The 13,876-nt window shown below is 45.9% G+C and overlaps 1 protein-coding gene across 1 annotated transcript in view; it reads left to right on the forward strand.

Moving 5' to 3' along the window:
• Positions 1-13,876, forward strand: part of SAMD4A (sterile alpha motif domain containing 4A) — a 105,065-nt gene that overhangs the window by 27,027 nt on the left and 64,162 nt on the right. The window contains 1 exon segment of the mRNA XM_014545598.1: positions 5,893-6,156. Within this exon segment, the coding sequence (XP_014401084.1) occupies positions 5,893-6,156 (264 nt within the window).

Raw genomic sequence — 13,876 nt, forward strand, 5'->3', positions numbered from 1 at the left:
AGCAAAACTTAAGAATCATATGTTGTGAGCTCGTAGACTGGTGTATTCGCCAAAGGTTCTACTGATACTCCTGAATGTCTTTAGGGAGTAGATCTAGAAAAGATTGTTAAAATACACCATTAGCAACATACAAGTAGACTATTCCCTGTGTTTTTTCTTTCTTTTTAAAAAAATATTTTTTATTGATTTCAGAGAGGAAGGGACAGGGAGAGAGAGAGAGAAGCATTGATTGGCTGCCTCCTGCACACCCGTTACTGGGGATCGAGCCTGCAACCCAGGCATGTGCCCTGATGGGAAATCGAACCATTACCTCCAGGTTCATAGGTCGATGCTCAGCCACTGAACCACATCAGCTGGACCCCTGTGTTTTTTCTTACTATGTGGACATGCAGCATACGTCACCAGAGTAGAGAATTGGCCAGGACCTTTTAATTCAAGAAAGAAATCCTCAGGTAATATTTTAAAATCATATGCAAGTGCTTAGCCCCCTCATTCTACTTTCTAAAATCCCTAAATTAGAATGAGTTCTTTTTGAAAAGTTGAGTTGTAATAGCAATTGGATTGAGTTCTATCACATGAGCATCTAAAATTTGAAAAATTTACAAAGCACAAGTTTTTCTGCAGGTTAGAAATGGGGAGACTAGCTTAAGAAGAAGAAAGATTAAAATTGCAAATTATGTCTATGCGGCTGAGCTCATAAGATCCTGATGAGGGTGCAGAACCCAAGCTTGGGTTGAGAAGGCAGGTTATTTGGTTTGATGAAAGAGGATGACATTAGGAGTTTGGAGATATTTAATGTCCTTTTTTTCTAAAGTCAGTTTCTGCAGTCTAAATTCTAGACTCTAGAACAAAATGGAAATAGATGGAAAAATGCACTGTTAGCAATAAGAAATAATGGTTTAAGGAGATAGAATAACTAGGCAAGGCACACAGAGGACTTGAAGCCCACAAGGTCCTGAGGGCATCAGTATTGCCTATGGAAGCCTCACTCAGTAGAGAGCAGCAGTCATCTTGGTTTGCTTATTGAGTTCATGACTCTATTTTTAACAACTAAAACAATTGGGGGTAGGGCATGGCTCAGTAGTTGAGCATTGACCTATGAACCAGGAGGTCACTGTTCGATTCTGTGATTAGGGCATGCAGTGTGGGGCATGCAGAAGGCAGCCGATCAATGATTTTCTCTCATCATTGATGTTTCTGTCTCTCTCTCTCTCTCGCTCTCCCTTTCTGAAATCAACAAAAAAATATATTTTAAAAAATTACAAAAAGAGGTATAAATTCAGCAACATTTAAATTTATTTTTTTATTAATTCTATAACTCTTCACATACATGTGAAAACATACATTGATAGCACAGTATTTTATCTGCTAACAACGCTGGGTGCACATAGGGACTCTCAGGTCTTTGATAACCCATTGGGCCCACAGCTCACAACTTGGGAATTACTGAATTATGTTGTCTTTTAGGGTGCTTCCAGCTCTAAACCACAGTTATGACTCTGTGCTCATAACAATAATTTTTAAAGCATAAGTTGCATTCAATGTGTAAATTTAAAGAGAACAGAAAAATGTGTAATGTGTCTTTAAAAGATCTCCATTGAAGTTTATTGTGATAGAGTTTGGTGTAAGATCAAGCTTCAGTAATCTGGACTGTTTGCTTATGGGGATCACTTCCCTCTTTGACAGTGAGGTATAACACTTAACCTGACAGTGGACCAAGGCGATAGTTGGACCAGTTTCCCAAGCCTTTCTCTTTCTACAAACCCTGTTATTTGTCCTCTTAGAAGGCAGAAAAAAAGTAGTTATACCTCATTTTCTTAAAAAAGCACTAAATATCCCGAAAAGCTTTTCCCTAAATCTTATTTCACTAATTGCAAATGTAGACAGAAGTCAAAGATGGTCAAAGGAAATGGGAAATAAATAGATGTCCAGGCTATCAAGAAAATACTTAAAGGAACAGCACCCAGAGCCAGGCATTGCATTTTCCCCTAAAAGGCATTGGAAGGAGTCACAGTAAAGATGCTTGGAGATGAAAGAGGAATCATGAGGTGTGATGAGGTCAAAGGATGGCCCTGATGGTATGACAGACTTCATTGCCAGATTATAAGACCCTCTGTGCTTGCATCACACATTATTTTTAGCTGCTTTTTCATATTTAAATTAGACTTATTTATTATTTATTTTTTAATGTCTGAGTGCCCCCAAAATTACAGTATTCTGCTGACATATATACATGTACATGCATACATACGTGTGTACATACCTGAACTTTCTTGTAGAGGCCTCTAAAAATATAAGCAGTATTGAATCTAAACTGTACATAAGATTAAGTTTAGCTTCAGTTTTCCCAGAGCAAAAGAGGCACGATTTTGCCTCCCCGGGTAATTTTTAGTCTGATTTCCAAAACGATGAATCCATCCTGAAACACACTGGCCCTGTGCTCTCACCTTTAGGAAGTCACAAATGCAATATGAATTTAGGACCTGAGTCCTACTGGAACCTGCCCTTTACTAGTATATCTGAGATTTTTTCCCCAAGGTGTACTTCATTCTGCATCATTGGAATATGACTTTCGGGCAGCCTACAGGGGAATTAAGCATTAGCTGCTGTCTGCTACACAGTGGTCAGCAAGCGAGAGCATTCCAAAGGTCTGCCTCTAGCTGGAGTCATCCTGGGCCACAAACACAGCGCTGCAAAGCTTCTCAGGTGTCTCTCCACTACCTCTCCTCCCTTCTCATAGGAAAAGGAGTTTATTTTTGCCTGATTATCAATTCTCCCTCTATTGGTCACCACTTCAGATGAGTTCTTCTGGTTAAAAAAATAATAATAAAATGGAGCAGTGGGCCAACCATCGATCCTGTGCCGCTGGCCACCTCTTTAATGCCACAGTCACGTGGCCTGTTTTCCTGCACTCTTCCTGCCATGGCATTTATTATTCCCATTGCCACTTTATGCCAAAGTACTCCCTCACACAAAACAACATAAAAATCAGCTTTGAGGTCACTATTACCTGTACTTGAAGATCTGTCTTCACCCCAAAGTGGCACTGTTGGCAGGTCACCTGTCACCTACTTCAGTCTCCTTCCCAGAGGTAGACAAGCCTGTATCGCCTTGGTTCTCTTTAAAGAGAAATCGGGCCTTTGCCCAGCATGACTTTGCTTTGATCGAGGTGTATGTCCAGCCTCGCTCTCATCCATGGCCCTCTCTGAAGATCAGAAGTGTCATGTGAGGCAGTTTGCTTGGTTGCTATGGCTGGGTGATCCTAAAGAGACATTTCTGAGTTTGGTGCCAGCTGTGGGAGTCTTTATGGTTTAAACAGGGAGGGGCCTTTAGTAGAAAGTCATTGGGAAAAGACCCAGGCACCTGAGGTGTAATTGATGTTTTATTAGAGGCAGAGGCCAAGTTCATACCATATCCCCTGTGACTTCAGTCACGCTCAGGAATGTGCAAGGAAATAGGTGTAGATTTCAATGAATAAATCCCTATAAGTCCCATTAAGTTAGGTAAACATTTAGTTCCATTTTCGGTAGCTAGTGGGTTCCCTGGATATTCACAGCTTCCCCAAGGATGCCCATCAGTGGGGAGGTGACCTGGCCTTTAAGGAAACTTTAGATGGAAAGAAGCAAATGGGCTCCATCCAAGAATGAAATTCAGCTACATCTGTGTGGTGGTGTTCTTAGCATCTAAGGATCTTAGCAGTGGATTCAGTTACTGCTGTTAACCAAGTGGTTCCACCAGCTACCAGCTGTATATCTTTCTTTGGCAAAGTCCATTTCTATGGTTTCAGGCTCACTCGAATCCTGGCTGGGAAGAGGAGCACCATGTCCACTTGGGGCATACTTGGCTGGCACCATTCAGAGCCTCCACCAGATATTCTGAAATGACTGCAAAGGTAGCAGAAAGCAAAGACGTCTAAGCTGAAACATCCCAGCACTTGGGTAGCCCTAACAAAGTCTACCCAATTTCATATAAATACTTAGACAGGCATGAAATGGATATTCTGGATGTCTGGCTTTTCTTCCTATTGGCTTCTCTCTTCATTTTTGCTGCTGCTTCCTTTTTATTTATTTATTTTCTTTTCCTGATGTTTTTTTTCCCTTTTTCCCCCCTTTTTCTCTCGCTAATTCTGATCCAACCAGGTAGCAATGCATTTTCCAGGGAGCCTTTTAAATAGTGTCTTCCCTAGTCTATTTAGTGGAAATGCAAGCTGTTTCAGCCTGTTAAGGTAAAAAAAAATTTAATATTCCCTTTGCATATTTTTAAGTTAGATAACAATTCCTTGCCTTTGATACACTCTACCCAAATTAGAAATTTTTCAGATTACAAATACTAAATATTTCAGATTACAAATACTAAAACTGCTGTTCCTCCCCCACCCCCCCTTTTTTTTTTGTTGCTGAAGAAATTTCTAGCCCTTTTGCCTATGCCCCTTTCACACACAGGGCTGCCCTTCTGGCCACACAAAGCCAGTTGGAAACATGGACAACAGCGGTGTGAGCCCGTTGCTCTCAGGGCCTGGTTCATGCCAGCTGACCATGAGAGCCAACCCACACCACTACTGTCCCAAACACACTTTTTGAAAACACCCAGCCTTTTTGGCTCTGGTGTTTATCTTTTTAAGTGGGAGCAAGGCAATCTGCTGGCCAGGTCTTCATGTGGGTGCTGCCCCACCCGAAATGCAATTTAACAAAAAGCAGAACTTCCTACATGGGGATGTCGGGTCTGCTTCCCCCCAAAAAACACAGAAAGATTGACGCCATCAAAGACGTGCTGGTCTGGCCTCGGGACAGCCAAGACCTCGCTGGAGGGGCTAGAGCTTGAGATGGGACTTAATGGCTCCCCTGAAAAATGTTTTAAAACGCATGCGGCTCAGTTCCATGTTAGCCCTGCAGAGTCCAAATAAACCGGACCTGTCAGGAAGCGGCGCGGAGCGAGTGTTATGAATAGACTCCTTTTGTGAAGCTGGCGCTTTCCACGCCCAGAAAAACCAGCCGAGGGTAACGTCGGCTCCCTCGGCGTTGATTTTGGTCAAATCCCTCCCTTGAATGACCTCAATGTAACTTGGCTAGTTATGTGAGACGTGTTGCTTTTTCCTAGTTTTCTGGAAAAGAAATTAAAAACGGGGGCCGCGCAGATGTTGCCCACGGTGCGGAAGGGCTGGACATGCCGGTGGAAACCATGCCCGGCTTCCCGAGAGCACCCCGCTGGCTTCTGAATGAAAGCCTTGTTACCTGGAAGTGTTTTCAATATAGAGTTTGGCATCACCCTGTGGAGCCGCGGGAAAGAATCGGCCCTTTCACACATAGCTGCCGGTCCTGTCCCCTGAGATCCGTGTTAGCATCAGGGCCCTCGCTAAGCCTGCGCCCCTTTGAGAGGGAATAGTCCCCTGATTCCTGGTTCAGGGCTAGTCCACCTTCTTCTGGTTCAGCCCAGCAGAGGTCCCTGCTGGCCAGGAGGTCCACCCTAACGACACGGGGAATGCCGGTTTTGTGTGTTTAAAAAATTGCCCAGCACATGTTTTTGCCACTCTTGGCGGATGGCCGCTGTGCCAAGCTGTCAAGTCTGTCCTAATGAATGGCCTGACGGCTAAGAATCCTGATTTCTAGAGTCAGAACCAAAACCAGATCCCAGCCCATAAAGGCTAAGGTCATAGATGTGGGCCCTGTAGGTGCAGCCTCCCTGAAGAGACCCAACCCCCCCACCAAGAGGTCCAGGCAGGACCCTTCTATCCACCCACCCCCAAGGGAAGGACCCGGCCAGGCCTGCAGCCTCTGTGACCGCTGATGGAGTTGTGAGACAGCTAGCGGCTTCTCTCAGGGGTATTGTGGGTTCTTCTGTGGCCCAGACTCAAGGGGGGGCAATAACCTATTTCATTTTATTTTTATTTTCCAGTTCTCTCAGGCCAGGCACACCACAGCCCTTTGAAACGATCTGTGTCCCTTACCCCACCCATGAATGTGCCAAACCAGCCTCTAGGACATGGATGGATGTCTCATGAGGACTTGCGAGCTAGAGGACCCCAGTGCCTCCCATCCGATCATGCCCCCCTGTCTCCACAAAGCAGTGTAGCCTCTTCAGGAAGTGGTGGGAGTGAACACTTAGAAGATCAGACCACTGCTCGTAACACATTCCAAGAAGAAGGTAGTGGTATGAAAGGTGAGTGACGGAATGAGAAACCACTGGGAACAGAGCCCCTCTCTTTATCTGGAGTCAGAGGGTAGAAGGAGAGAGGGAGTCAGCAAGAGAGAAGGAGCCCCCAGGCCCGTGTGTTGGGCTCCTCCAGGGCAGAGCTCCCGTCCTGGGTGGACCATGGAAGAAAGGGCTCAGGTTCCCCTTCCAGGGCTTCTTGCCAAAACCTGGAAACAAGACCAGAGCAAGAGAGGTCAGCGCCCTTTTGAATGAATTAAATTTTTTAAAGCAGTGGCTTGCAGTCAATCAAATGAGTCACAGCCAACGCTGGTAGGATCTACTGCTTGCGCGTACATTGCTCAGCCTGCCCTATCTGTAAAGATGCTGAGCCGCTCCAGCCTTCTACCTTCTTGGCCGTGTGTTGCTATGGCCAGGGAACCGTCAACAATTTAGCAAAACAAACCATAGGGTCTTTTTTTTTTCCAACCTCTCTCAATGCAGAACTGTAGCAGTGCTTCCTTTCTCTCTCCCTTTTCCTTTGATATCCAAAGAAACCTTTCAACCCTTTTCTCTGCTTCTGTTGAAGGGATATGAAAATATCACTGGGAATCTGACAGTGTTTTTTAAGCCTGATAACAGGTTTGCATACAGATGATAAAGACCTTTTGTGCAGCATAAATAAATGTTCCTACATTGCCCTCTAAATCTACCCTCTTCTAAAAAGACTCATCAGGAGATAAAGATCTCCAAATTACCCACGATAGGTTCAAAGAGGATTCGTGCGTCCTGTATTTCTAGACACCAGCTATTCAAGGGCGGGCAAGTCCTTAGGGAAAGATGCTCATTGGAGACACACTCATAACAATTGAGGAGGGAGAAACAGTAACTAGTCATGTGTCTGGGACTGGGAGGCTGAGAGGAGGCTCAGAGAACACTCCCTTTGCTGGCTTTAGTAGTCCTGAGGTTTTGCTGTTTCTCATCTTTCCCTTGAAAAGGGTCAGTGTTGACATAGGCGGCTCTGTACAGGGTCCCCTCCCTGCCACGGAAGCCTGGCACAGAAAGCTACCCACAACTACCCAGAAAGGTGCCAGTTGTAAGAAAGGACCAGACTGGAAATGGAATGAAGCCGGTGGGAAGCGCTGCCCACGCCATCCCCGGTGGGCCCTGTGCTGAGTGTCCAGAGCATGCGGGGCGTGTCCTGATGTTTTCCTGTAAGGATATCATTGGGTCTTTAAACGTGTTTACAGGCTCATTGTAAAAGCGTTTACAATGGCTCATTTGGGCATGAAGGGGATATGTGTCCTCTCTCTCACACACACAGTTCTCAGGGAAATGTGCCATCATTTTGGAGACGTAGCAAAACCCATTTCTGATCTTATGCTTCGTGGTTTTGTGCTCACGCAGCTGAGGCCCAGGGGAGGGGTCGCAGGTGAGGCTCGGCCATGCTTTGGGTTAGCCAGCAGGGCAGCTGTCCCTGGGGCAGCGAAGTGCCTGAGGGGCCAAGGTGGGCAGAGGCAGCCGCTGCTCCGGACCAGACTTTTCCAGGCGAAGTGGAGTGTCCGGAGGGCATACATGTTTCCAGTCGCATGTGTGGTTCTAGCTGGTGACTGTGGGAAGGAGGCCTTGCCTTTGTATTGAAGGGTGAGGAAGGTCTGTGAGAAGGCCGCCCACCAGGATACAGACCTCTCCCTGAGAGGAATGCTGGTCCCACAGCTCTGTACGAGAGGTTTGTTTGCTTTTCTTCCTTTCGTCCTTTTACTCCCCCTTCTTTTTCTTTCTTTTTTTCTTCTTTTGGAAGCCTTTCGCACACCTTAGACATTCTCTCAAAGTAGGCAAAGGTGTGCTTGCTCATGGTGTGCTGGCCTTTTGAGCTGAGAAATGAGTAAAGAGAGCATGTTTTTAAAGAGAAACAAATGAAAGAAAATGTACATAAATGTCCTATCCCTGTTTTAGAATAAAAGCCAAAATATTCCAGAGTTCAAGGTCTATCCCCTATACTGTATACGCCTCTTCAGTGCCTTCCTTTAGAGTTGATGAGAATTGTCTCCTTGGAGCTTCTTCCATCAGAAAAATGACACAGACAAGATCTGACATCCAAGTTTTTCTTTATCGGCCCAAGGGCTACTGGTGACTGGGTGACTCTCTCCCGTGTGTGCCCACCCTCTGCTGACCTACTGAACTGTTCTTCTCCTAAAGAGCTGGATTGGGATGTACAGTATAAAGCCCTTAGCAAACGAAAGGGTAAAACATATTTGAAGGACGGAACATGGGAGTTAAGGAAGGATTCTATTTGTGGGGAAAGTATATCCTCAGTAGAAAGGTCCATGCCCGAAAACAGCAGCATTCCTGAGTTGGGGGCCAATGTTTGTGAAACCTGAGTGCCCCTCCCCCAACCCTGCCTGGACAGGTCCTCACAGGGTGGCCACCGCTGGGATGGCCTCCCGGGACAGTGCTGGAGAAGCAGCCTGAACAGGCCTGTCCCAGGAGGGTGTCATTTGATTCCCAGGTCCAAGAGCAGATGCTGGTTTAAATTTCCAAATTTAATTCCTACTTTCTGAGAAATGAAATATGAAATCCGATGAAGTGCTTTTAAAAAGAGCCAGCACTTCCTCACGGATTCACAGCTCTTTTTTCTTGTGAGCAGGCCCTTTGGCGGGAGGGTCAGCCCCGTCCCGCTGCTCGCTGGTCCACCTCGGGACGCCATCGGCTAATTGCTGTTTTTCTAATTTTTAAACGCCCCAGTTACGGGAACAACAAGGAAGCTATAGTAGAATTTGGAGGAGTTCCAAATCTCCAGGGGACGCATGTCAGCCCTCACCCCACACCTTGGGGAAAGAATAAAAAGTCACCATAATTGAGTTTAATTTAGTGTGAATTCATCGTTCTTGCCAACAGCTTGTGCGTACCTTGCTGAAACACTGCGTTCATCCGTTTTTCCCTTTTCATCTAGACAGAGCAGCCAGATTTGGCTATGAATTGTCCCTGAGGAATGTGCCTCTCGGGTCAAAAGTGTGAAATAAAGCTCACGGCCCAGCATTCTTGCTCTTTTTATTTTTTCATAAACATCGATCCCACTCTTTTTTTGTCTCCGCATCAGCACTCCCTGCCAGGGATTCTCACTAAATTCTCTCCCAAGTAGACCAGCTCCTGCTCTCAGAGGATCAGCATCATCTGCCGGCTTTGATTTGTTTTTCCTTTTATAGTAAATAGCCATCCTGAAGGTTTCAGTCAGCTCCAAAGCACGGATTGGCTGGCCCTTGGGGCAGGGATCTCAGAGGAATGTCTCAGGCCACGGGAAGAATGGGATCATCTACTCATCTAGAAATTAATGGGCAGAAGTGAGATCCTGAATGGGAATAGGAAAGCTCCCCCCTTTGACATTCCCTGGGGAGGCTGCTGCTTTTACATGTTTGGACTAAATATGCTGGTTGTGGTTTCTAAATTCAGTTGCCCTTGTTCTTTGCAAAAACGTCACTGTGGCTTCTCCCAGGGGAACAAGTCTTGACTCTGAGTCGGTACTCAATGATAATATCCCCCTTTCCCTCAGCATCACGTGAGTGGAACCTTCTCTCTTACCTCTTCTCTCATGCAAAGCCTTCAGGTGGCCAAGAGGGGAAAAGAAGACACTTCCATGCTTTCCTAGAAAGAAGAGAAAATATGGAAGAGAAGCCCGTTTGTGGTAGAATAAGCACATTTGCCCTCATATTAGCGGCGTGTCCTCAGAAATGTAGAGACTCAGCAACTGAAGACTTATCCAAAGGCCAGGGCTGTTGACGAGTGAGGTGGCCATGTGGCATGGGAGCAGAAAGAAGGGAAGAAAGATTGATTAACAGGTTTGTTTTGTCCTCATTCAAGTCAGTGGGCTTTTTTGAGCACCTGCTGAGAGAGGCTTTGGACTAGCTGTTGGGGAGACAGAGGCGGAAGAGATTGTTCCTGCCTCAAGGGACTCACTGTCACCTGAGAAACAAACTACCTGATGCAGGTGCGCAGCTGTGAAAAATACCTTGTCTTGGAGACTTGCTCTGGATCAGGGTTGGTACCAAGAAGAGCCCTAAGTCAAGTGGAGGGAAGTCAAGGACAGTTCCCAGAGGAGGAGAGGCCTGGAGCTGAGTCCCCAAGTATGATTAGAGGTCAGCCAAGTATAAGAGGTGAGGGAAGGGCAGAGGGAACAGCAAATGGGAGAGCATGAGACAGCTTGGCCAAATAGGTCCGATAGCTTGAGTGTTAAGGACACATGGGAAAGGGGTCTGTAGAGGGAAGAGCCAGATGCTAGGCTTCATGAAGGATTTTGACTTGTATCCTGAAGTTGGTAGAAGCTGTTGGAGGAATTTCAGCAGCAGAATGACCTGCTTAGATTTTCATACTAGAAATAGGACCCTCACAGCAGGGTGGAGGATAAATGAAAGTGAGAAGGGGACGGGGGATTCTGAATTTGGAGGCTAACTGAAAGCTGGAAGAAATTTCAGTAATTGAGGAGGACATAGGACCCTCGCAGCAGGTGGAGGATAAATGAAAGTGAGAAGGGGAGAGGGGATTCTGAATTTGGAGGCCAACTGAAAGCTGGAAGAAATTTCAGTAATTGAGGAGGAAAAGGAAGATCGACCAAGGCAATTGGCAGGGAGAACGCAAAGGAGTGAGTTCACAGGATCTTGGTGACAGGAATGTACACTAATGGAGTGTCGACTGATGGAGCGGGAGGAATCTAGGATGATGCCCACATTTCTGCCTGGGGCATCTGCGTAGCCCATGGTGTCATCTATAGCAAAGAGTATATAGGAGAAGAAAGAGTTTGGGGGGATAGTGTGGGGCAGGGTGAGTGTGGGAACCTGTAGAACATTCCAGTGGAGGCGAGCCAGCCAGGACCACAGTGGACCATGCTCTTCGCTGGCCCTCCCTTTTAAAGACCCCTGGCTTCTCTCCTCACCTGCACAGTTTAAACATTATGCTTATCTGTATTCAACTTCATTGGGGGACTTCATTCCAGATTTCTGGCTAGGGAAGCCCATAGCTTTGGGCCTAAGAGTAAGAGCTTCTCGTTGCAGTTGTCAGTGTGAGAGGGGTAGAGATGGGAGGTCTGTTTCTTTTGAGATGAGCTTCGGCCTCACCATTACAAATTCACTGGGTACACCTATGATGTGAGGTATTATGTTAGGACAAAAATATAGAGGTCACTGAAACTGTCAGGTGGTTTGGGTTCAGACATGATAAAGGTCAGAAAGGAGCCGTGGCTCCAGTAACCTTGATAGAAACAGCAATTAAGAGTGGAGCAGACCAGTGACTATGGAAATATGCTCGATTTGCCTTTTCTAAGGAGGTTTTTTTTTAGATGAAAATTATGTAAACATATTTTTCTCCATAGCGAAGGAAATATATTGCCTGTTCTGAAATAGCTGGTTCATGGTTTTGAGTTGTTTTCCTTTGAACCTCTGCCTTCCCCAGAATGAGATTAGAAAAAAATTATTGAGAATTATTAAGAAAAAGGAAACCGTCAGGAGCCTTTGTGAGAAGGCTGGGAACACAGCACGTCTGAGGGTCATAAAGGGGAGTGCGGAGAGGGAGTGTTAGAGCTCCACACGTTGGGCTGGGACGCTTTTCAGCATGGCTGTCATGGAAACGAGTCACTATTTTCTGAATGTTGACTTTCTAGGCACTTGAATTCATGTAACTTAGAGGCCAGGATTTAGTAAATTTGCTTTACTTTCTCTATTCTCAAATGCCAAAATACGACCTGCACAGCTAGGTCTTAATGGGCCAGATTTATGCTAACTCTTTCAGACAGGCCGAGAGGCCTGATGCCTTTGAAAAGCAAATCCCCAAGACTCTCCCACATTCTAAGGTCCTGAGACTTATAGGCCGCATTCCTGACCAAGTATGTGATGTGCTGTAAGGACTATGCAGGCACGCAGAGGGCAGCTTTTGACATGGAACCCAACTGCTATTTAATGATGCAAAGTAGGCTCTGTATAGAACCTATGAACATAGCTCATGGAAGCTTCGAGGAGAAATTTGGTCCCTCCTGTTTGTATCGAACCCTTGTACATGAGTATTTTACCCCAAAGTAGGCCATCTCTGTGCCTTCCATGCTCCCCATGAGCATGGAGCCCCTCCCAGAGGCCACTGTGGACACGTTCCAGGGTCAAGGAGCATGCTTACAGCTCCACAGGGACCAGAAATCAAGGCGCCTTCTTTCCTTTGCTCAGAAGCTGAGACAGAATTGGGCTCCTCGTTCTGCTCTGGCCAAAAATACAGTCTTCAGTAACCCCTGGCTTCTCTCCTCACCTGCACAGTTTAAACATTATGCTTATCTGTATTCAACTTCATTGGGGGACTTCATTCCAGATTTCTGGCTAGGGAAGCCCATAGCTTTGGGCCTAAGAGTAAGAGCTTCTCGTTGCAGTTGTCAGTGTGAGAGGGGTAGAGATGGGAGGTCTGTTTCTTTTGAGATGAGCTTCGGCCTCACCATTACAAATTCACTGGGTACACCTATGATGTGAGGTATTATGTTAGGACAAAAATATAGAGGTCACTGAAACTGTCAGGTGGTTTGGGTTCAGACATGATAAAGGTCAGAAAGGAGCCGTGGCTCCAGTAACCTTGATAGAAACAGCAATTAAGAGTGGAGCAGACCAGTGACTATGGAAATATGCTCGATTTGCCTTTTCTAAGGAGGTTTTTTTTTAGATGAAAATTATGTAAACATATTTTTCTCCATAGCGAAGGAAATATATTGCCTGTTCTGAAATAGCTGGTTCATGGTTTTGAGTTGTTTTCCTTTGAACCTCTGCCTTCCCCAGAATGAGATTAGAAAAAAATTATTGAGAATTATTAAGAAAAAGGAAACCGTCAGGAGCCTTTGTGAGAAGGCTGGGAACACAGCACGTCTGAGGGTCATAAAGGGGAGTGCGGAGAGGGAGTGTTAGAGCTCCACACGTTGGGCTGGGACGCTTTTCAGCATGGCTGTCATGGAAACGAGTCACTATTTTCTGAATGTTGACTTTCTAGGCACTTGAATTCATGTAACTTAGAGGCCAGGATTTAGTAAATTTGCTTTACTTTCTCTATTCTCAAATGCCAAAATACGACCTGCACAGCTAGGTCTTAATGGGCCAGATTTATGCTAACTCTTTCAGACAGGCCGAGAGGCCTGATGCCTTTGAAAAGCAAATCCCCAAGACTCTCCCACATTCTAAGGTCCTGAGACTTATAGGCAGCATTCCTGACCAAGTATGTGATGTGCTGTAAGGACTATGCAGGCACGCAGAGGGCAGCTTTTGACATGGAACCCAACTGCTATTTAATGATGCAAAGTAGGCTCTGTATAGAACCTATGAACATAGCTCATGGAAGCTGCGAGGAGAAATTTGGTCCCTCCTGTTTGTATTGAACCCTTGTAAGTGAGTATTTTACCCCAAAGTTGGCCATCTCTGTGCCTTCCAAGTCCTACATGTGCTCCCCATGAGCATGGAGCCCCTCCCAGAGGCCACTGTGGACACGTTCCAGGGTCAAGGAGCATGCTTACAGCTCCACAGGGACCAGAAATCAAGGCGCCTTCTTTTCCTTTGCTCAGAAGCTAGACAGAATTGGGCTCCTCGTTCTGCTCTGGCCAAAAATACAGTCTTCAGTAATCCTGATGGTGTTGCCAGACTTTAGAAAGGAATGTTCTCAACACTGAAGAGTTAGGCCCTTCTTACCCCTCAGTTGGCGGCTTTCCTCTTCTCTCCCTCAAAGACCAAGGATGCTGTCATAT

This window comes from Myotis brandtii, unplaced genomic scaffold, assembly GCF_000412655.1.
Source record: "Myotis brandtii unplaced genomic scaffold, ASM41265v1 scaffold413, whole genome shotgun sequence".
NCBI lineage: Eukaryota > Metazoa > Chordata > Mammalia > Chiroptera > Vespertilionidae > Myotis > Myotis brandtii.